Source organism: Rhinolophus ferrumequinum, chromosome 25 (genome assembly GCF_004115265.2).
Source record: "Rhinolophus ferrumequinum isolate MPI-CBG mRhiFer1 chromosome 25, mRhiFer1_v1.p, whole genome shotgun sequence".
Lineage (NCBI taxonomy): Eukaryota > Metazoa > Chordata > Mammalia > Chiroptera > Rhinolophidae > Rhinolophus > Rhinolophus ferrumequinum.
This window is the reverse complement of record NC_046308.1, coordinates 18,564,422-18,588,235: the sequence shown is the minus strand read 5'-3', so window position 1 is coordinate 18,588,235 and position 23,814 is coordinate 18,564,422. Positions and strand designations below refer to the sequence as shown.

At 45.3% G+C, this 23,814-nt stretch overlaps 3 protein-coding genes across 8 annotated transcripts in view; 2 read left to right on the top strand and 1 right to left on the bottom strand.

Annotated features, from left to right (window-relative positions):
- The window catches only part of KREMEN1 (kringle containing transmembrane protein 1), a 66,805-nt gene extending 54,476 nt beyond the window's left edge, over positions 1-12,329 (bottom strand). The window contains exon 1 of one of the 2 annotated variants that reach the window (XM_033097333.1): positions 12,138-12,329. In XM_033097333.1, the coding sequence (XP_032953224.1) occupies positions 12,138-12,234 (97 nt within the window). In that variant the 5' untranslated portion in view covers positions 12,235-12,329. The remainder of the gene's footprint in view (positions 1-12,137) is intronic. The other variant, XM_033097332.1, reaches the window with a different exon arrangement.
- On the top strand, positions 10,587-21,927 carry C25H22orf31 (chromosome 25 C22orf31 homolog). 5 transcript variants are annotated; one of them, XM_033097337.1, is made up of 4 exons: positions 10,587-11,623; positions 14,015-14,118; positions 20,059-20,508; positions 21,437-21,927. In XM_033097337.1, exons 3-4 carry the CDS (start codon positions 20,089-20,091, stop codon positions 21,869-21,871), a joined length of 855 nt encoding a protein of 284 aa, XP_032953228.1. In that variant the 5' UTR covers positions 10,587-11,623; positions 14,015-14,118; positions 20,059-20,088; the 3' UTR covers positions 21,872-21,927. The 5 variants fall into 5 exon arrangements, with proteins under 5 accessions (XP_032953228.1, XP_032953229.1, XP_032953230.1 ...); XM_033097338.1 differs by lacking the exon at positions 10,587-11,623 and adding an exon at positions 11,920-12,055; XM_033097339.1 differs by lacking the exons at positions 10,587-11,623; positions 14,015-14,118 and adding an exon at positions 11,928-12,055.
- Positions 12,233-13,784, top strand: LOC117017829 (collagen alpha-1(I) chain-like). The gene is made up of 3 exons (XM_033098421.1): positions 12,233-12,481; positions 12,570-12,691; positions 13,382-13,784. The coding sequence occupies exons 1-3, from the start codon at positions 12,233-12,235 to the stop codon at positions 13,782-13,784; spliced, it is 774 nt and encodes a 257-aa protein (XP_032954312.1).
- Positions 21,928-23,814: the final 1,887 nt, after the last annotated feature.

Sequence of the window (23,814 nt, the reverse complement as noted above, 5' to 3'; positions counted from 1 at the left end):
CTAGCACACAGCCGGGACCCATTAAATTATTATTACGTAATTACAAAGTTTTGAAAATAAACTTCAGTATAAATTTGAAAGTATTATAACTATCATGATCATGTAGCTTATTCTGTTCCATAAAAATAAACAGCTATAAAAGGTAATATAAAATGAGTAAATGGCATCTCGTCCTGCTACAATTCTGTTTAATCAGGCTACCATCAAGAGAAAAAATACATGTGGTTTAATCTTAGCATTAGCATAGAATCTTAGCATTCAGTGAATAAGAGGTAAGAACAAAAGGTATATAATGAAGCACATAAGATTTTTCTTCATCATAATTTCTACTGTAAATGTGATGAAACATATCTCTGTTTATACATGTTACTGAAATCACATAATTTAATATTTGTACTTATTATAAGTGAGGACAGTGCCAAGTTAATAGAATCCCAGACAATTTAACTCTGCCAGAATGTGCGTGTACTGCATTTTTAAAGTTCAGGTTTAAAACTGTAATGAGCTGTTCTTTTAAAATAATTAAAACTTGACATAGATAAGATAATGGTAGGAAAATAACAGCTAATCTAAAAGACATTCTATTTCTTGATAAGATTTATTAAAGTTGAGAATATGTTCTCAACAAAGCGCCATAACTAGGTCATTCCTAATTACACTATTTGCCCAAAACAACATTATTGAGAAATAGAACATTTTTCTCATATGCAATCTAGAATATTCCTAGTTTTCTGGTATTAGGTTGATGCAAAAGTAACTGCAGTTTTTGCAATTATTTTGAAACTCTTAAACCGCAATGACTTTTGCACCAACCTAACAGAATTACTATTGGATCTCTGTATGTGATGTTTGAGAGAATCACTGTTTTTAATCCATCAAAGTTAAGTCTCTGTTCCATACAGGACCACTCAGCAGCTCTATTGACCCTATGTTGGAAGAATCTGGCTGGTTTTCATCTAGTTTGGAATAGATACAACTCAAAAAATGTTAAATTTAACTATGGCATCTTAAAATAAGATAGCAGAGAACCTTTTCCAACGGGAAGATCTTTTGTTCTTTGAAAGATGTCTCTGAAATTTGGTAAGTAGGTAGATTATAGCAACGCAAGGCTTAGGTGGGCAAAGCTCCTTTCAATATTTGAAGGACAACATGACAGTGGTGTCAAATGTTTGCCCAACACATGTGCCACTCTGTTGGATTTCGAGGACAGATTTGTGTCCAGCGGAGACTTGTGGGTACATCTTCAAAGCCTATACTCCTGAACAAAATCGACTTTTGCCCTCAGACATGCAAAAGCACTACAGAAATGCTTATTTCAGTTATGTGGAACCCTGTAGTCAAGAGGCACGTGGCCCTGGGAAGACAGTGGTACCCAACCTTCTCCCATCCCTACACAAGAGGCTATGGTAAGGTACTCTCCTGTCTTTAACAATGGCTCCCCAAAAGGAGCTATGCCCTCATCTGGTCTATACTACAGAAACGATAGTTTCGAGGGGCAGGTCCTCTATACACGTAGCACATATTGAGAATCACAAGAATAGAGAAAATGACACCAGTTAAGTAGCTGACACTGTGTGATTTGAGCAAATCACCCAGACCCTTTGGGCCTCAGTTTCTTCACCAGTGAAATGTGGGGATTTGAGCCAGAGGGTCTCAATATCTCTTCATTCTAAACTCTAATTTCAAGATTCTAACAACATGGAACTGAGGTTCAAAAGTCTGGGGTGAAGTGACTGGAAAAGATTGATGGCTCAAAATCTCTTCCAGGCTTAAAATTCTCGAATTCTACATGTTTCTCTAATGGAAGATGAGAATTCTACGGTAAAAAACATAACTCACCTCCCATGTGGGCCCTCCCTCTGAAAAGGCACTTAAGCACTGTTTTTGCTTAAAAGAAACTACATCTTCAACAAATAAATTGCAAGGAAAAAAGAAAAAGAGGGGAAACCTATAGGTTAACAAAGACTCAAAAGACACACCACCTACACGCACGTTGCTTAGATCCTGATTTGAACAGGAAAACACTGATGAGACAAGCAGGGAAATTTGCACATTGATTACTGACTAGATATTTGATGATATTAAGGAATTGTTCATTTTTCTAGATGTAATAATGGTAATAGTACTGCTACTATGTTTTTGAAAAGAGTTTTTATCATTTAGGGATACATACTGAAATATTTACAGATGAGATGAGATGATACTTGAGATTTGTTACAAAACAATCTAGGTGTGGGAATGAATTAACACAAAAATAATCACTGTAATCTTTAAATTACCAGTAGTTTTTTCCATTAAAATATCTTTTAGATCCTCCTTTTCATTCAAGAAAATAGTGTCCTTAAAAACAGTAACAGGGCTGGCCGGGTGGCTCAGGCAGTTGGAGCACCATGCTAACGCCAAGGTCGCTGGTTCTATTCCCACATGGGCCAGTGAGCCGCGCCCTCTACAGCTAAGACTGTGAACAACGGCTCTTCCTGGAGCTGGGCTGCCGTGAACAGCCAGTGCTCGGTGTGAGCTGCTATGTGCTGCCATGGACTGCTGTGAGCTGACGTGTACTACCGTGACTGGTCGGTGGCCGCCTGGCCGGCAGCTGGCGTGCGTGGCCGGCAGCCGACAAGAGCTGCCGTGAGCTGCTGTGAGCGGCTGACCGGCTCCCGACTGCCTCAGCCGGGGGAGCACAAGGCTCATAATACCAGCATGGGCCAGGGAGCTGTGTCCTACACAACTGGACTGAGAAACAACGGCTTAAAAACTGGGGAGGAGGGGTAAGAGCGGGGGTAAAAAGGGAACTTGAGGTTTATCTATTTGAATCTCCAGTTTATTCATCTCTATTAACAGATGAAATATTTAAAACTGAACCAACAGTAAGCATAAAACCAGACGTTTAAAATCAGTGAACCAACAGTAAGCATAAAGCCAGAGGTTTAAAATCAGAAGACCCATAAAAACACTTCAGAGAGTGGCCCTTATTATTTGCTATATAAAAATTTGAAAAACACGTAATTATCGAGGCAGAAAAGGTCCAGAATGCAGTGCTGCTTGGGTACGACTCTTTTCCCATTTGGCCCTCATCTTGAATATGCTCCACTCCTACCCAGGCAGGATCCAATGGAAAACACTCTCACTGTGAAGTACATGTGTTTTTGCCAGGAATAGTCACCATGCATATGCAGTAGTGCTTGAGGAATTTATATTTACCATTTAAGATATTACAAACACACTCAATCATCAAATTGAAGACCAAAAGATAGTTTTGAGAATCTAGTTCTATAACACAGAGTGATTAGGTCAAGCCTCAGTTAAAGACTGTATGTGACAGGGGCCGGCCCGGTGGCTCAGGCGGTTAGAGCTCCGTGCTCCTAACTCCGAAGGCTGCCAGTTTGATTCCCACATGGGCCAGTGGGTTCTCAACCACAAGGTTGCCAGTTTGATTCCTCGAGTCCTGCATGGGATGGTGGGCTGTGCCCCCTGCAACTAGCAACAGCAACGGGACGTGGAGCTGAGCTGCGCCCTCCACAACTAACGACTGAAAGGACAACTTGAAGCTGAATGGCACCCTCCACAACTAAGATTGAAAGAACAACAGCTTGACTTGGGGGGAAAAAAAAAGAATGTATGTGGCAGAACTTAATTTCATTAATTAACCATGGATTTTACTGCCAATACCATCAGAACATTGTCTATCACACTTTGGTGATGGTACCTCTCTCGATATAATATTTGAGTATAAATAGATCTACTTTCATCTTGAAAAAGAATTCACATGAGAAATAGTTTTCACATAAAGAAACAGGAAGCATGGATGTTTTAAAGCTCAAAGCCCAGTTCTCTGATGGACAATAACTTAGTGCTTTGTCAGTCAACTCTAAAGGAAACAAAAGACTAGACAAAAGATGGAGCACTATTTGAAAGCTCAGGGTCTGGAATAGTTAGCACTGTATTCCTACAGAAACCAGGGGCTCTGAAACAAGTCCCATAGCACCTGCTGCCACAGCGCTTGTAAGACCTGACCACCTTGAACTGTGATTGCTCAAGAAGCACCTGGCCTCGCTTTCACTGGCCCATGAGTTTCTTGAACATCTATCGCACTCATCTTCGCATCCTCAACTACAGACCACACAGAATGTGCCGGCATGTGTTAGTTTAATGAGGGGAGCAGGTGTATGGGGAGCTGGGGGGTGGGCAGGGGACCCATTACAGATGTATTCAGAGCGCCCAGGTTTTCCATAACAATTTATGCCTCTGGGCTATCATTCAAGACTTACCTAGCAAAGCCCTATGAGAGGTTCCAGGGAAGTTTATGTAAATCAAGTATTTGAAAATCAAATACTTGCTATTTAAACTAGGGGAATCTGCTATTTAGAGAAAGCCTATGGTGAGCCGCTTATAACAGGGACCAATCAACCCCCTTCCTTTGTAACGAATATACATTTTTTTTAATATTCTAAGTTTGCATTAAGCAGGAGACACCTGGCTCAAATCTCTCACCATCTCTTGAGCAACCACATTTCACAGTCTGAAGCTCTCAATCATTCTACAAGGAAATAAAATAAACTGATATAATCCAGCTTCTGGACAAGTCTCATCAGTATTGCCTGTGCCGTATTTTTAATTTCAGATGGCAAGAAATGTCCCCAATGATGGAGTTCTGGAGGGCAGCCAATGGTCCACAGAAGCCAAGCTCTGGGCTACTCGGCTTCCCTTGGTTGATATGAGATGGCCAAATAATACAAGAGCTCTTTAGTGGGGAGCTGACCGCCAGGTAGACAGCATATCTCTACAGCACATCTTTAAAGCAAAACCTGAAGCAGCAACTTTGTAGTCTTCTATGAATTGGCAAAGTGACGAGTCCTGGTCAGAGACGCTGGGCATACAGCAGGTATTTGATAGGCACTTGTTAGTTGGTCCCAAGACAAAAATATGACTCACGTGACAAGTTACAGAAGTTCTGGACAGAGAGGCAGTTTTGGGCAGAAGGAAAGACTCACTGTCGCACTGACTTATAAACAGGAACAAGCAGTGCTCTAGCCTCTCAGAGCAATAAGGGAAAACGATGGCCAAGAGTTTGATGACAGTGAAACGTTTAAAATTTCATGTAATGTTTCATGGATCTAGAGCAGGATTGCCAGATTTAGCAAATGAAAATAAAGGATACCCAGTTCAATCTGAATTTCAGATAAACAACGAATCATGTTTTTTTTAAGATAAGTATTCCCAAATATTGCATGAGACAGACTTATACAAAAAAATGATTCATTGTCTATCTGAAATTCAAATTTAACTGAATGTCCTGTATTTAATCTGGCGATCTTATTTTAGAGACAGCGGAAACATACAGTGAATCACAGACCTCCTTACTCCATTAAAATTTCTGAAACACGGTTCACAGAAATGCTTAAGGAGCTCAACATGGATAATGAAGAATCTACTTTCTTAAGAGTGAAAAAAGATGTTGATCAGAGCTGCCTACTCCTGGCCACCAGCAAAAAAGCACAAAAGAATAATACCATTAGGACAGGGTTTCTTAACCTCATCATTACTGACATTTTGGGGCTGGATAATTCTTTGTTGTGGGGCTGTCCTGTGCATTCTACAATGTCTAGCAACATCCCGGGCCTCTACCCGCTAGATGCCAGTAGCACACCCCCACCTTACCGAGTTGTGACAATCAAAAATGTCTCCAGATATTGCGAAATGTCCCCTGGGGGCAAAATCTTCTCCAGTTGAAACCACTGAATTAGAAGAAATGGTCAAATAAACAGAAAAGGTCATATCCATTGACCAGTGGTCATATAACAGAAGATTCTTCTCAAGGGAGAAATGTTCAGCTTGTCCCACGCCCCTTCAAGCCACTAACAAGGATGAGAAGACCTAGTCATTTCAGCTAAGACAATCGGAGACCCTTCATCTGCCAGAAGCGCTAGAGAAGAATCTTTGGGGAGCCAAGCCAAGGAAGCTCTGCATGGCAGTGCACACATCACAGCAAGCAGGGCGTCGCACCCAGCCTTTGAAGACGTTCCTTTTAAGTTAACCTCCCTTCCAACTAAACTTTTTCCAAATCTCTTCCTGCCATTTGGAAGTTGAGTGATTCTCAGCTGAAAAGGCCTGTATATATACGAGGTGCAGATGGCAGCAGTTACGGCCCTCACCAGATGCTGCAGTCTCTAATTTGATTGAAAGGATATAATTAGACAACAGAAACACTTTAATGAAAGAGCAAAACATGGAGGGAGGGAAGGATTGAAGGCCCTTAACTGATGCCAAAACACCCACCAGTAATAGAGGCTTTGAGTCTGGGGAAAGGGAAGGGGAAAGCCCCTTAAAAGGACAGTCCCCATCCTGTTTATTTCCCCATAGAAATAGGAATAGGGATTTTATTATTGTAGATTTCCACTGTATTTTATGTGGGAACAATCTGATTAAAACCAGAAGGGTCTTCGGAAGAACATCAAAGAAAAACAAATATGGCTTCTGTGGTCATTATTAAAAATATTTTTACCAGCCCAATAATTTTCTTTGAAGATGAATTTTTATAGATTGAACAGCAGCAAGTAATTTACATACTGTGATGGCATTGGTTAACAAGTCCTACTAGTCCAGAAGAGAACTACTTAGTCGCCATGTTTTCATCTAACTTGAGGATACCAAGGAACAGGGACAGCCATCTCACGTATCTGTTTGGAAGGTAGAAAGAAACCATGTAGAGTGAATCCTGTATGCTGATGCTGCAACCACTCTGAATCATCTTTGCAAGTGGCCTATGTTGTGTTCACTATTTGCTAGCTTTCCGACTTCGAGTGTGAGTACACTGTTCTGATTCTAACCAAGAATCTAACCAAACTGAAAGAAATCCAGCCCTCAAAATCTGAAGTTGCTAATGTGGTGTGACACTTGGGTTTGGAAGCGGCTGCAGCCTCTTTAACCCACTAGAAGCAAGTCCCCACCCTTGTGGTAAATTGAACAATAAAAGTTTAATGCTTTGGCTACCTGCCAGGGATTAAAGCAGTGGCAAGAGAAACTAGAAGCTGGGCCCAGCAGAGGGGGCAGCCGGAGAGGGTCCTGTTATAACGGGAGGCCGCAAGGCGACCCTGCATGGGAGGTGGCCTAAAATATTTTGTCTGCCACGTGCTTCCAAGCACCCAGCTTCATTCCTCTTCAAACTGGTACAAGTTCAGGCTAGGGAGATGTTTACCTAAAAAGATTAAAAAGGGGGTGAGCGGGAGACTTCCTTAGAGGAGGAGAAGGCGAGTTTCTGTCGAGTGGCTATTTTTGAGTATGAATACCCTTCTGATATTTATACTACGGCCTTTCTCCTTTCCCTGTTCAGTCTGAATCCAGTATAAAAGCTCAGAGGTGAGGTCTGGGGGGAAGCACTGCCATCTTGACAGGAAGACACTGAAGACAACAGAGAGAGGGAAAAACATAAGAGTGACCTCGGGCTGCTCCCCCAGAGGAATACTTCTGGGTTCCAGCTGGATTCTCAAGGTCTAACTGAATATGGAAGGAATGTCAGTGATCGTTCTCAGCAATTCAGGGACAGCACAGTGAGTCAGCCAGGCACTAACCTGACAAGTGGCATCAAAGGGCTTGAGGAGATTTCACCTCAAAACTTGCATAGGTAGTTTTCTAGGGGACACATTCACTTATTCCTCTGTTATCCCTTATTCAGGAGGCAAAAACTCAGGTAAAAGTTACAGATGCAAACTTCTGGCCTCTCTCAAGTGTTTTGCATTAATTGTTCCACAGTACAAACACAATCAACTTGGTATGTTTGAATGTTTCATTTTGTCTTTTAAAAAATGTTTTAATTAAAACAAAATAATCAGCCATGCTAAGCTCACTGTTATTTTTTAAAGGCCACTTTTTAAATGATGGTAGAACCATGGAAATAAAATTCAACTGTTTAGGAAAGTGATACAAGTTTGTTTTCTTCTTCTTCTTCTTCTTCTTCTTTTTTTTTTTTTTTTCCCCTGGCTGTTTTTCTAAATCTCAGGGCTGGTGCCACCTGCTGCCTGGGCTTTCCTCTGAGAAATAGATCTCTCAACCATTTGTTCCAAGCAACATGAACAAACCATGGGCCAGTTCCAAGGCAGGCACTGCTTTCTTTGTGCAGTGCACACGGAACCATGCTGAATTTATTTTTAAAGCATTTTTTAAAAGTCTTTCTAAAGCTCCAAATGTATGTGCGTGAACTTCCCCCCATATATATCTTTTTAAAAAAATTGTGGTAAAATACACATAACATAAAATTTACCATTTTAACCATTTCTCCCATATGTCTCTTGAAGTTAGTTAATAGTAAAAGGTTCAATCATTCACCAAAATCAAGTCTTTTTGTCATCTTTCCTAACTGAATGTTGGACAAAATCAATACATATGGACCTAGAACAGGACTTGGCAAAGTAAGTCTGTGGGGTCAAATCTGGTCTACTGCCTGTTTTTGTATGGCCTACGAGCTAAAAATGGTTTTTAAATTTTTAAATGGCTGAAAACAATCAAAAGAACAATGTTGTATGACATATAAAAATTACATGAAATTCAAATTTCACTGTCCATAAAGTTTTATTAGAACAAAACCACTCCATTTACATTCTGTCTATGGCTGCTTTTGACCTACAAAGTCAGAGTTGAGTAATTGCAACAGAGAGATGGTACGTGGTCCACAAAGCCCAAATTATTTAGTCTGGCACTTTACAAAAAATAATTGCCAACAGCTGACCTAGAGCCTCAGATGGCATTATAGGCTCAAAAATTCTAAACTAAAGTTGGTATATTGCCCATCACCAAAAATCCCTAATCTGTATTACGAAGCTATTTAAAGCAATATGTTTTATCTTCATTATTTATTGCGGTTGATTCAACTATGCTAAATCGTGAGTGTATCAATATCATAGTAAGTACACCAACTTGCTGTTTATTACTAATAAGCCTAAATGGAACTTCTTTTTGCATTAAGAGGTCTCATTATAAAAGGTTTCATTGCATATCTCAAACATTTAAATAGCTTCGTCTAGGGGCCAAACCAAATTTTCACAAAAAGACCCGAGTTCTTTAATACCAGGTCAGTTTTGACAGTTTTGTGTTTCTTAACATACTCAAAGCATAAAAGTAACAGGTATGCATGTTGATCCACTTCACTCTTCTCAGCCCCTATGTGGCATACAGGTCATTTTATTAATGAAGTCCCCAAGAAGGAGAGGGCTCTCTGTACAGTGTGAAGCTCTGTTAACTGGACTCATAGGTTTTATGGCAAGACATACTACCGGCTCATGGGATAAATTCTAGATGAGGAGTCAGCGGAGAAGGAGCATCAACTATAAAAGGCTGTTTATAGCAAATGTAACCTGAGTTGAGAAGCTCTGTTGATGCCCACCTGATAACCAAATGTGGTGAAATGCCCAAGCAGGTAGTTTGCTTTTGGCAGAAATCTCAAATAGCTGAAGTCCGGCCCAGGCTTCTCTGCTCTTCCTACTGCTCTGCTCTCCTCTGTAAGGACAGTAAAATCCGGATGGGAGCCCACTTCAAAGAGCCCCTCAGCCCCATGGCCCTGGCTGCCTTCCTCCTTGAAAAGGGAATCTAGATTCCATCATTAACCTCTATCTTCCTCCTTATCAGTTGGGAAGGAAGGGAGAGAATCTGAAAGGGAGAATTGAGAAGAGAAGGGAGATCATTTGGGGTTGGCTACACACTGTAATTAGAAGTAGCATTGATGGGGAATGAGCTAACTGTTTTTATAAAGTCAGCATTCAAAAATGCAAACCACCAGCAATTTAAATATCACAAAATTGTACAGAATATAAGTATTGAAATAATTTTTTCCATCCACAAAATTCTAGAGAAAATTACAGTATCAAAAAATATAAAATGGCAGCTTTGGCATATCCTCAGAATAAAACGTGTTTTTTATTGGAAAGGATTTTAAAAAACTAGTGGTTAGGCTCTAGACAGGATGTGATGATCAAGACCATGTGATACCACCTTAAAACTGCTAAAACTGAAAAGGAAAAGTCACAAAAGTACTGATGTATCAGAATAGTAGAAAAAAGAGCTGGTGAGGTTCAATGAATTGGGAACTTGGGCCACTTATCATCAATCATTTCACAATGGTTATTTGTCCCTAGCTCAGACTCTCAAATAAAAGCACACCAAGGTTTGAGGTTCAAACTACGTAAGAGCTGCTGCCTTTGACCCTTCCTAGCAAAGCAAAGGTGCCCGAGGAAAGGATGCCACCTTCTAACAAGTGTAAGCACAGAGTTGGCTCACTGAACACTTTTCAGAGCTATTTCTCTGTCCTTTCCAGAAGAGGAACCAGTTTATTTCCACCAGTACCTCTCTCTCTCAGTAGAGGACATTAAATCCTGACCACACAGATGGCAAACTGGTGCTCAGGGGTTACTAGGTTACAGTTATGTTGACGTATCCTGGCTCTCAGAAATTCCCTCCTTCATTCCTCACATACGGCAAACAGTAGAAGTCATCAACCTTCTATAGAAGTTTTTGTAGAAGTCCTCTAGAAGGCTGCCGGTCCCTCAGAAACCACTTCCTGAGCCTAAGGTTTACAGCCCTTGTAGACCCCCCTTCTACTGATCTAAAGCCAAGCTTTGCCGTTTACAGGGATTAATCAGACTGGAAGCTCAGAGCATTCCCAGGGCAAATGAGGTGTCTAGCACTTAGTGAACTGTGAAGCACTATAAAAAGTATTATTAAAATATGTTTATTGACTGTCTTCTATATGTGGGTGTGTTACCTGCAGTATATAATTTAATTTTCACAACACTCTGCAAGGGAACTATCATTTTCCCTCCTTTATAAAATGAGGAAAGGGAGGCTCAGAAAGCTGAAGGTATGGCCCAAAGTTACACCGTAAGAGACAACACCGAGTCCTATCGTTTTCACTGATCCAAGCTGTTAAGTAAACAAAGCAACTCTGAGTTTTCCTTCAGCAGCAAAATCCTGTCTTTCCAACATCATAGATTGCAACTTTGGGTGGAGAACCCAGAGACCAGTCTTCCTACTTGGGCAAACCAGGAATAAACTCTTCCTGTCCTTTTCACTGATGCCCAATTCTCAATACCCAAACAACCTGCAGAGAAATGTAACTGGGCCAGCCAACGCCCTTTTGCCTGCTCTTCCACTTGGAAAGAGTTCTGCTTCAAGGAAGGGTGTGTATGGAAGCTAAGCAAAGTACCAGCTTCCATCCAGGTCCAGGGCCTCACCTCGATAGACCTGACCTTGACCTTGTCCTGGGAAGCGGGTGACCTTGGTCAACGTGTGGGGCTTACCAGAGAAACGGGGCTTTGCACTGCACCTTCAGGATAAGCACCCTAAGCTCTGTAGTGGCTACGTTCCCTCTCATCCCTTCTTTTCCTCCTCCCTCCAAGCCGGGGTGGCACCGAGTCACGGGGAAGTTCAAAGCGGCCCCGGGGGGGTAGGGAGGGGCTTCCCGGCTGGGTACTGCGGGTGCTCTCAGGACTCGGATATGCCTCTAGCTCGGCGAAGAAGTCAACTCGACTCCTCGCGAGGAAGAAACTATAGTGTCGGGCTAGCGAGCGCATCCGCGACCCGGGCAGAGGGGCTGGGCACCCTCTCTGGGAGCGGGGAGGCGCTGGGGTCCACCGGTGTAGGTGGCGGGGGCGCAGGGCCGTAGTGGGAGGCGTGCAGAGGGGATCCCGGCCCCAGGGGCGGGGGAGTCGCTGAGGGGTTTGGGGAGGGGTGCAGCGTCTTGAGGAGGGGTGGGAGAGCGTCCCGGCTGGAGATGCGCCGCTGAGAAACTGAGGGACCGGACCCCAGGAGGTACCGAGGCCGAGGGGGCGTCCCGGCCCGGGGGAGGCGCTGAGGAGCTTGGCGAAAGGGTCTCAGGAGGGACTACGGCCGAGAGGGCGTCCCGGCCTAGGGGGCGTCGCTGAAGGACTCCCAGGTCCTCAGGCGGATGGGCACCCACCGGGCTCTGGGGCGTCGCTGAGGAGCCTGGAGCGAGTCCCGGGTCCTGAAGTGGGATACCGCCCCCGCCCGAGGGGCGTCGCTGAGGGGCTTGGACAAGGAGTCCCGGAAGGTAGTGGCGAGGGGATCGGGCCCCCAGGCGGGCCCCTCGGGCTGATTCCGCGTAGGGCCGGCGTCGGGGGTCGCTCACTCACCGGGTCCGGGGCCGAGGCCAGGGCTGGGCGCGGGCCGGGCCGCCAGCGTGAGCGCGGCGGCGGAGAGCAGGGCGAGGCGGGCGGCGGGCGGCGCCATGGGCCGTCAGTGCGGGGCCCCGGGGCGCGGCCCGGGGGAGAGGGGGCAGCGCGGGGAGCCGGGGGCGGCCATGGGAGCGGGACGCGGGGCTCGAGCGTGGCCCCGCCCCGGCCGCCCGGCCGCCCCGCCCCGGCCCGCCCTCCCCAGCGCCGCCACCTCCCCGGCCGCTGCGGGCCCTCCTGGTTCCTCCGCGAGGCCGGAGGGGCGGAGCCGACTGCGCACGCCCCCTTCACCCCGCCCTCGCGCCGTGCCTGCCACTCACGAGCCAGGCCCCCGCCCACATCTCCTCCTCACCTGGGCCAGTCCCCGCGGAGCATTTTATTGGTCTGATCCAGGAGCCGGGCCAGCAGGTGAAGGGTGGGGTCCGGGTCCGCGCCTCTGAGTCCCCACGCGGAGGTTTGGCCTGGCTGGAGCGGGCCGGGAGCCCAGTGACCCCAGCTCCACCCTCACTCGGGCCGTAACCCACACACGGGCTCAACCGCAGCGGTAATAATCAGAACAGCAGTTTACAAACCGCTTTTCCCTGCTAGGCTCATTGTTGTGTTTTTAAAAAGGGTGCTCTGGAGTCAGCCTGTCCGGGTTCATATTCCACTCGGTCACCTATAAGATCTTGTGCAAGTTTTAAGGAAAAATAACTCTCTTACTTCAATTTCCTCATCTGTTGAATGGGGGCGTTGATAGCAACTACTTCCAAAGTGGTAGTACTAAATGAAGAGATGCATGGAAACTTTTACACACGCACAGTAGGAGCTTAGACAATGCAGTTCTTTTTCACCATCCCGATTCTTGCAGCCACAGAGGCAGCCTACTGCGCCCGGTTCCGAATCCTCTCTCATATCCTTTGTCAGCTGGGGCAAGTTTCATCCTCTGTCTGAGCCTCGGACATCTGCAAAAGAGGAATCATAAAAGGCTTTCACAAGATTAGGTGACGTAGAAGCAAGTAAAGCGCCCAACACAGAGCAATCCAGAAATGGATGGGGCAATGATGCTTTTTTGACAGACTAGGATACCGGGGCTAAGAGAGCGCAAGCTTCCTTAAACTCTCGGCCCTCAACGTAGCAGGCCCTTTGCCCTCCCACCCCTCGGATCTTCCCCGGCTGCACTCGGGGTCTGCCGTGGGCCTCCCTCCTCCTTCGCATTCCCCCAGGCAGAGAAGATTTTCCTTCAGCTCCCGCCTAAAGCGCTGTGGTGACGCCCCGCGAGGCAGGTCCGGGCGGCGCGCCGGGTGCTTTCAAGTCCCTGGTCCCGGGCTTGCAAGTGCGGGCCTGCGCCCGGCGCGGCTGCAGGAGCATCTGCCCTCGTGTGCCGACTCGCGGATCCCAGAGCGGGGCTGGGGCGGTCCCGGCCCGCGGGCTCTCCGGCCCCCCTTAGTCCCCCTCGGTCCCTGCGCCCCCTTGCCACCCCGGAGCCGCCCCATCGCCCACTCCCTGGGTCCGCCTCTTCCCACCTCACCCCCCATGCTGTTCCCAAGGCTGGGCCCCAAAGCCACACCTTCTTCCCACGAGGCCTCTCAATCTTCGTCCCTTTCCACCCACGCGACCCAGAACTGAGGCAAGAAGAATCTTGTTCGGTCATTGTTTTCACTGTGTCATTCCCGAGTTCAAGAATCCTCTGGGATCCTCATTGGAGCAGGAGGACACCCCCACCACCACCAAGGGACACCCAGTCCTTGGGGACACACCCTCCATATCCCACCTGCTGTCTCCCATTCTTGCTCACCTTCTCTTCTCCACCATTTTGGGCCCTTCCCTGCTTCCAAAATCTCCTCCTCCTCCGGCAGGACCTGGGAACTCTTCACCTCTAACTTGTGCCTGTGCAGGCACAGGCAGGAGCACCCACAAGGAGAATGAAATGAGAAGATGCAGGTGAAACCATCAGCACAAAGTAAGCACTCAATAAAGGTGAACCTTCCTCCATTTCAACAAATGTTTTGTGAGGGGAAAAGGAAGGAAACTAGATTTTGGGTGGTGAGCACACAATAGCGTATCCAGTTACTGAAATATAATATTCTACACCTGAAATTTATGTCATTAGCCAATGTTACCTCAATAAATTTAATAATTAAAAAAAAAAAAACACCTACTGAGAAACACGCCAAGAGCAGCAGCAGGACAAGCTTACATTCTAATAGTGGGGAGGAGCCAGTCAACTCACATGAAAATAACGTCAATTTCAGAGAGCTGAAAGTACTACAAAGATAAGAAATGATGTTGTTGACAGACAGTGATCTGTGGACTGTTTTAAATGGAGAGCTGACGAAAGGTTTGAGCAAAACAGGACATAGCTCTACAGTTGACAAGTTTCTTTCGCATCTCATCCCAGTTTCAGAGGAAGACACAGGAAGGGGCAGGCAGGAGATTTAAAATAAGATTTATTTGGCTAAGTCTGGGGATTCTTGCCTCATGATAGTAGCTTCAGCCTGTGCTGCCCCCCTGCAGGATGGGAACCAGCCTCCTTCCTTCATTTGGCTCTCCTGGCCTTGTGTACACCCAGAGTGGGCTATGTAATTCTCAGGGCCCAATCAGAAATGAAAATGTGGGGATCTCGTGTTCAAAATGATTAAGAATTTCAAGATGGTGACCACAGAGCATTAAACCAAGTGTGGGGCTGTTCTAAGCCCAGGGACCTGTGTCCATACACAGGTTGCATGCCTAGGAAGCTGGCTTGTCCAACAGAACTCAGAAATAGCGGGCAAGCTCCTGCCCCCACTGGCTGCTATGAGAAACATCCCTCATGCCTTCCCCAGGCCTCCCTCCCCTCTTTTCCAGCTTAGAACTCAGCACAGGTGATGGAAACAGTGCACAGAGGCTAAAAATATAGCCTCGCCAGTCTAGGTCAGGGCACTTAATGGCTCAAGGTCTTTTGCTCACTTATGTGGTCCTGGCCCTGGTGAGGAGCAGCCTGAAATATTCATTTCAATACTTCGCATGCCTCAGTCAGTTAGCAGCTTTATTTCATGGAAAGAGTGAGGACACTGACCGTAGCCCCTGGGCCTTCAGGAAGATGGCGTCTATCTCTTTGCCTGCTTGCGCTCTGCAGTTTGGCCCTTCGATTCCTCTGAGGGCAGCAGGATTTGCCAAAAAGCTGGGAGATCTCAGCTGGTGGAGTTTGGGTGATCCTGGTATATTGAAACTCTAGCTGGGGCGATTTCTGCTCACAGCCCAGTCATGTTGTGGAGCAAGCACTGGATGAGGAGCCTGGTTCTCATAACAACCATGGCAAACACTGACTGAGGACTTTGCCAAACTCAGGCAGGGTGCAGTGCTTGCCTCTCAGTGGACCCTATGAAGGAGGTACCCTTACCACCCCTCATACAGAGAGGTTAAATGGCTCACCCAAATTTCACATAGTGGGTGGAGCTGGGCTTCAAACCCCGGCCGTGGGACTCTAGGACTACACTCCCAGTCACCAAGGTAAATTGTCTTGTCCTTATGGGCTTCTGGTGACAAAATGCTTACTGAGTGGTCCAGGGCCAGGATTAGGGTGAAGTGAGAGAGGCACTCACCTCAGGTACAAAATTTAAGGGGGCCCAAAACTCTCAGTAATCAAAGAAAGAAATATTATTTAACAGATTTAAAAATATATGAAATACATTTAATAAGTAGTGTTTTAATGCAATCTATTAAAAAATCTAAATGAATGCCAAAAAATTCAAGATGAACAAAATATCAACCTTTTAAATAAAAACAGGATCAAGGTTCCTGATTTTCCTTTAGCCTCAGGCTCGGCTCTGCACAGTACTTTTATTGATCCTATCTCCCAGGTTTCTGGGCCAGGCAACTGCGTAGTGATGAAAAATTCAAGAGAAATAGTAGTTTGCTTGTTCTGATGGGGGTGAAGGGAGAGAGAATTTGGTTTGAACATAATGAGTTAGAGGTGTTTGCGGGACATCCAGGTGGCCCCATCTGGGAGCTTAGAGTCAGGTGAGAAGGGTGGGCAGGGCACCCTTATTTTACATATTTGGCCCATGATAGGTGCGTATCCAACACATGTGGTCTAAATCACTGGTCCTCAGAGTTTGCATCATGGTTCAGGAATCTTCAAATTCTCTCATCCAAAGTTTTTCTCTTCTTTCCTAAACATTCTACATCATGGACCTCAGATATGTTCCCCTAAGGGTGTGGAAGTTTACTGCTTAGGTGTTAAAAACATTTTCAACTAAATTCCACTAGAATTTGGGAGTGGATTATGAAGGGAAAAGACAAGAATTAATACAAATTGGCTCAATTTCCTCTTTATTGACTGATCCTCCAGAAAGAGAAGAGGAGCTAAGAGAAATTAAAGAGAAGAAAGTTTATAGTAAAGGAAAAAAGAAAGAAGAAACATTATAGGAGCTAAAAATACAGCGAGGAGAGCTTGGCTAAGCATCAAAGAAGGGCAGATGTGTTTCCAAATAGAAGTGGTGGTTTAGATATGTCAGGAAGCACAGCTCCAAATGATGGGTGGAAAATAAAAGTTATTTAGACTGAGCTCAGCAGAATAAAAAAGGTTCATTGGAAAATCAAACTGAGGGACAGGCCTTTGAGCAACAGAGGAGCCCTACTTCCTTAACCCCAAGTTCATGAATCAAGTGCTAGCACCAACAATGGAAACTCTTATCATGGTTTCAGGACCCCAAACCAAAGAGAGCCTCTCGGTCCTGACTTCGTAATTCTGAACAACCTTTGATGGAACAATCTCTATTAAAGACTAGTCACTTTCCTTAGCATATCCTCAGGGACCCGCTTTTCTTTCTGTCTAACCAAGCATGGAATGTTCTGGACAACTCCCACAACCAGGTGGAAATGTACCTCCTCTAAATGCACTGCTTTTGTTAAGCTGATGAATCTGATAAATGTTTAGTGAAGATGGATTAATGGCAAAGAAATGTTGAGATGCACAAGTCAGATCAGAAACATTCTCCACTTCGAGAGGCTCGTGAGTTGGCCTCATATACCAGATGAATGCACAGAAAGGACCCGAGAGAAAGTTCATATCAAATGTTGGGTGATGTCACTCAGACCATGGGCAACAGGAACACAAGGTCAGATGGGCAAATGGGCCATGATATTAATAATGTTAATAAGAACATTACTTACTGAGTGCTTATTATGTGCCAGGAGCCATGCCAAGTGCTCCACATATATTGTCCCGTTTCTTCCTCACATTGATCTAGCATAGGCACTGCGACTATCCCCATCTCACAGATGAGGAAAATAAGGTTCAGAGATGTGACTTCACTTGCCCGTTGAGAGATGGATCTGAGACGTCAATGCAAGCAGACTAACTCATAAGTCCAGAGGAAGTCTTGTGACAAGGATAAGACAAGTATGGTATGTGGATGGGCCGACCAGATGAGAAGCAAAGCATCACGGTGGTAGCTTGGTGAGAGCACAGCAAGGGCAAGGATGCTATAGACTTTGGTTGAGTCCAGCCTTTGTTGGTTACTAGCTTTGGGGCATGGTTCTTGAGAAATTTGTGCCTCAGTTTCTTCATCTGTAAAGTAGGGATGGCAACAGAACCCAAATTCATAAGACCGTTGGTATCATTTTAGCAGAGGATGCTTGTAAAGTGCCTACAGCAGTGCCAGGCCTAAAGTAAGCATTGAATAAATACGGATTTTACTGATGTGGGAGAAAGAACACAGGACAAATTATGCTGGGTTAGTTCCAAGGATTGTGAGGGTTTTCTGTTGGGGTGCAGTCAATTGAAATGAGTTATATTGAAAGGAGAGAAGGCAGAATTTGATGGAATTGAAGAGTATGTATCAGCCACCATGTGAACAGCTCTGTGCTAGAAGAAGATTTAGAGTGTTCCTTGGAGCCATACGCAGTGTCATGTGGTCATTGAGTAAAAGCCCTAGGAAAGTAAATACAACAGATGAGTGTTTGGAAAGAGGAGGTGTGGGAAGGCCAACCTCAAGATGTGGAAGGAGAAAGGATAACCAGAAGAGCTTCTCCCAGAATGCCTTTCTTACCCAACCTTTCCCTTCTGTACCTGCCATGCAGAGTAAAGGCAGACAGTAGCCCAAGAGCCTGGTGCCACCTTTCCGGGATTCACTGGCTTTGAAAGGATGCTTGCCTGCCCAGTCTCCAGACGTTCGCAAACCCTTCCCAAAGACAAACCCTTTCCAATGCCCTGCTCTAAAACTGACCCACCTCTCGGGAGGTGAGGCCAGGGCTCACCGCTGAATGGACCCCATTGTCCTCCCAAATGTCTGTGGGTCCAGATGCCATCGGCCTGGAGGTGGTTCCACCACGGCCTGTGGTGCGGTCTGCTTGCAGACTTTGATTCACTCCAGGGACAACACTCGAAAAATCAAAACAGGCAACACATGCGATTCCAGGAACGCCTGCCAGACTCATACTCTGTTTTTCCATCATTTCGCTCTCCTCCCCCTTGGGAGGGAGCCTCCTTTGGCATTTTGTGTATGAAAAATCAAAACCACCAACAGGACAAGCACCTGATAAAGAGCTAGGCAATGCCCAAGAGTTCCCAGGAAGAGGCGTCTTTGTTCTCGTTTCAAGCTCTTGACACTGCTAACAGCTCTAATTACTGCATTTGCCATGGGATGTAAACTAAAACCACATTCCAGAAACCATGTAGTCTCCTGGGGAGAGAGACACGCAGGGAGAGGTGCCCAGGGCTGCAGGAACGTGTTCTTTCATTTCTGGTCCCTAACCTTGGCAGCTATTCTGAGAAGTTAACAGTACCTTCTTTATGTCCATGAAGAAGGGCACTTTTGCACATATAAGGATGCATCTCACTACCTGTATCCACAAAACTGGTCTGTATATTTGACTACGTGGCGCGCAAAGCATGCTTCTTAAGAATGTTAAAATCTTCAGAATTCACTCAAGCCACTTTGGGGGAAATGAGGACTTCAGAAGTTCCTGGAAGCACAGCAAAATAGAACTTCTTCCAACATAATTTCACTATAAAATCCGATGATGTAACACCCACCCACATCCACATCACAAACCAAAGTGACATCACAAATACTAGAAATAATGGCTCAAAACTGCCTGCATGTAAGCCACAATCTAAAACTGCAATTTGCCCATACGTGACTGAGGCAGAGCAAGACAGGTGACTAGAAATATTAAAACAAAACAAAACAAAACAAAAACAAAAGAGAAAAAAGGAAAAGAAAATACATATGTCTTCCCCCTACTAAGCTAGCTAAAATAAAATTTAAGGCAACTGAAATATGGTAAGGTGATTTTATTTTTTATCGATGACATTTCTTAGAAAGCCAGGTCTCTTTAAATATGTGATTTTAATCTATCCAGATTGTTCCCTTGTTCTTGGCTGGTCCCAAGAAATGGAGGCTAGCATCACTTACAATTGTGCTATTGTCTTTATGGACCTCAGAGGATATTTCCCTGTATAGAAGCTTTTCTTGGCTCATGGCAACCTCGTTAGAAAATGTTATCAGGGTGTGGCAGGACTTTACCTGCTGTCATTTCTGTGTGGCAGCACGGATGAGTATTGACTGCAGCTCCTATAGGAATCTTGAGTGATCCTGTCTCCCATCCCTTTTTTGCCACAGGTTCCCTTTGCTTCCTGACAGACATGAATTATCTTTTTTTTCTTGTAAAGCACCTTGATCCCCCACTTCTGGCCCAAGCATGTTATGTTCTCTGAGAGCCTGAATATCATCGTGACCTTGGTACAAAAGTCTTTGGTGAGCAGGGGAGAGGATGTGTAGAAAGATTTCTAAGATGGATGTGGAAGGAATGGTCTCTAAAATGATGTTAAGACTTCGCCTCCAAAGTCTCTGCTTCTGGTCTCTGCTTGAGAACTGGTCTTTTTTATTCCTTTGTTCTCTGCTTATACTTCTAGCATCCAATCTATCTAAGACGAGACTCTGGCATGCCCACTTATGGACTCCGACAGTCTATCTTACTGAACACCAGGCTTCAGGACTGCTATGTGGACTCACCAACTCTCACCAACATCTGGACGGCTAGAATGCGTGCAAAGCAGGACATCAACGCCCCAGCACCAGGGATCACCTCTTCTTGGGAAGTTGTAAAGAACCCGTTTATTGCCAGTTCATTCTCCTTGGTGAAGCTGGTGCTCAGGAGACAACTGAAGGAGAAGTGCTACCCCACACCATGCCGATTTGGAGAAGCAAAACCCTCGAAGAGATTAAAGCCCAAGGAGGAGTCAGCAATGAACGCTACCCGGCGGGGCAGGATAAGAAACTCCAACAGCTCCAAGATCAAGTGGCCTGTGGGGCAGCGACGGGGCTCACCCAGGCCCAGGAGGCCTGCAGGAGGAATTAATGAGGTAGATGATGGCTGGTCAGGGAGAAAATGTGATGAGGGGACAGGGAAATGTCAGCTAGAGAATATCAATGCTTCAGAGATTTATACGAAGGATAGCCTAGTCAAAGACAGGATTGCGGGTGGTGGAGGGTGGGGGCAGGGGACGGCAGCATGACACAGTGCAGAGAGCAGCAGATATGGGGGCATGTTACTTACACCCTGCCTAGTTCTATAGGAGGATGAAGTGGCTTTCCTAAACATAGACAAAAGGAACTTGTCATAAAGGGAAAATAAGGGAGGGAAAGGCCAGGATATGGGTGGAGTGTGCGGGCACGCACACTGGAACACAAGGTGAGCCAGACCTAGCTGAGCCTCCACGGGGAGAACTTGGCATCCAGAGGCCTGATCTGAGTTCAGCTCCATCACTCATGGTGGCCAACGGAGCTCAGAATGCTCCCCGGAGATAAGCTGTTGGGTTCAAATCCCAGCTTTGACTATAATTAAGGACAACGGTGGGCTTAGCCTCTTTCTGACTTGGTTTTTGTCACCTATAAAGTAGGGGATAACAGCCCTTCCCTCATAGGGTTTCGTGAGGATTAAATGAGTTAATACACGCAAAGGGCTTTTGAACAGAGCCTGGCACAGAAAAAAGGGCTTAGGATCCTGCGTGGCATTCAATAGATGACAACTGTGGTTATTAACTTTCTAGTTGTGTGGCCTTGGGCAAACCAATTCCAATTTCCTTTCCTTTAAAGCTGTCTCCTGCTGACCTTACAGGGATATGGGGAACGCATGCAGTGGTATACATGAAGGAATTCAGTAAACTAGAACACGCTAGACAAATGTTGGTTGTGGCTGTAACCAAGACTCTGGGACACAAATCCCAGATAATTATTCTGAGCTCCCTTCTCAAGTTTTAGCTTTGACTTCTCTGCTTTCTTCCTGGCTAGAGTAAAGAAAGTTCAAAGGAGAAAAAAGTAACAGTCCGCCAAGATCTTGAGAACAGATATGCTGAACATGTGGCAGCCACCCAAGTGCTACCCCGGGACATTGGGACAGCAGCCTGGAAGGGCCGGGTGTTGCTTCCTGAAGCCAGAAAGAGACGGCAGTTGTCGGACACCCTAACCATCCACGGCCTCCCCACAGAGGGTTACCGGGCGCTGTACCACGCTGTGGTCGAGCCCATGCTGTGGAATCCTTCAGGGACCCCCAAGAGGTACAGCTTGGAACTAGGCAAGGCCATCAAACAAAAGCTCTGGGAGGCTCTGTGCAGCCGGGCTGCCAGCCCCAAAGGTGCTCAGGACCCGTTACGGGGCAGGAGGCAGTCAGAGGTCCACGAGGAGCCTGTGCCCAAGAAATGGCCCAAGTTAAAGAGGGAGAAATAGAAACAGGAACTCACCAGATTAGGATATTCTCTGCTAGATGTCTAAAAAATAAACACTACTTTGCACCTTCCATATCATCTCAGATTGCTTTACAAAGGAGTAATTACCCTCTCCGGGGAACAAGACAGATGGGTATAAGATTCCTTGGAGATGGAGGGCGCCTCTCCACTCGCATTAGCACGTAATTTCAAGGGCGAGATGCTTGGGGTTTTTTTTCCCTACAAGCCTCTTTCCCTTGGGGTTTGAGCGTCTCTCTTGTCTTACAGGTAGGCAAAGGCCTGGCAGATGAAGCCGATGGTTTATATCCAGCCTATGTTCTCAATTTTTAAAAAGTGTACTGCTAAGATCCACGACCATTTCCTTCAACCGCTCCACACAGGGCTGAGCTGAAAAGCTACTATCACCTCAAGGACATCACCCCACACACTCTCTATCGGATTCTCTCCCATGACACCATCTAAAGCCCCAATAACCTGAACTCTATGTGAACCAGAAAGGAAATGACACGGAGGCTCCCACGAGCAAGCTGAAGTTCAAGGTGCTGCTGCTTGCAGACCTGCGCTCTGTGGAGTGTGTAGACCTTTACCAAACAGCAATGACAACATGTAACACATACTTGATAAAATTGTATTTTTTTTTTTACAGTCATTTGTACAATTTGTTACAAAACCATAGAAGACTACAACTTGTTTTAAATCATTTTTGGTCGGCAAATATGTAAAATCTGTGTGCAATTATCATGTATTTACAGGGCCTCATGTTAGTCATTCTCAATGATTATTCCAACAATGTCACACTCTCAACATAAGACATGGCTTAAGATAAATATATTAGTAAATAAATATTCTGAGAACATATTTCCATAAATGAAATGTGCTGCTATACATATACAGAATATACATAAGTTGTTTTCTAGCCTTTAAAACATTTTTTAAAAAATGGTAATGTTGGAGAAGGAGCCCTTAGACCATTTTATTACAAAATCTTTACAGCAAAGTCTTTACAAAATATCTTTTAAGTGCTCTGGGAGAAATTTTTAAAAAACATTTAAAAATAGTGCCTTGTTAGACCAACACAATAGAGTTTATACAAAGAATAGAAAAAGGCAGTTCTGTTTAAAAAATAATACTCTTGATTAGTTAATTATTTTTTAGACCTCATTTCAAAAGCATTAGTCCTGCATGAACTTTGAGTAGAAACTAGCAGCACAAAAGGGGGTGGGGGGTTGAGCAGTGGAACAGCAGATGGGGCTTTAAAAAAATGGCTTGGGTTCAGAGAGGGGGAAAGAGACTGAGAGTGAAAGCCAGCATACTGGGGCTGTGTCTATAAAGAGGTACCTGGTTGATCGGAACTCCCCGTCCTCCCTCCCCCCCATTTTAACTGGTTCTAGCACTCTTCGGTTTACATGGCAGTCTTACATCAGGGCTGGGCCATGGGACCACACCCGGTGGTCACACCCTGGCTTGGAGGGTAGGGGGCTGGATTCTCAACGGAAAATGCAATCTCCCGTCTTCCACAGCTATATACCTCCCCACACACCACTGAGAGGACACTGAAAAAGGTACTTGTCATCGTTATTGGAGTCTTACTTCACAGAAGAGATTTCTTTTGTTTCAATGGTGAGGCAGTAATACAGTTGGTTACTATATTCTGGTGACCTCCCTGATGAGCCAACACAAATTTAAGACAATGGCTAATACTTAAAAGTTTCAAAATTTCAGTTTTCTGTTTATACCACCCTGTAAACTACACACATTAAATGGGCTTCTTTTGCCATCTGTAGTTATTGTTCTTTCAAATGAAAATCAGACACATTTATTTTAATAAGCCCAGTGGAAGCCACATTCTCTACCCATCTATTTATTGCTTAAGGCTGTTGAGGAGTGATTTTTTAGCTAGGGCTAAAGAAAGCCACTTTGGGGGTATGGTTTCAGACAAGGAAG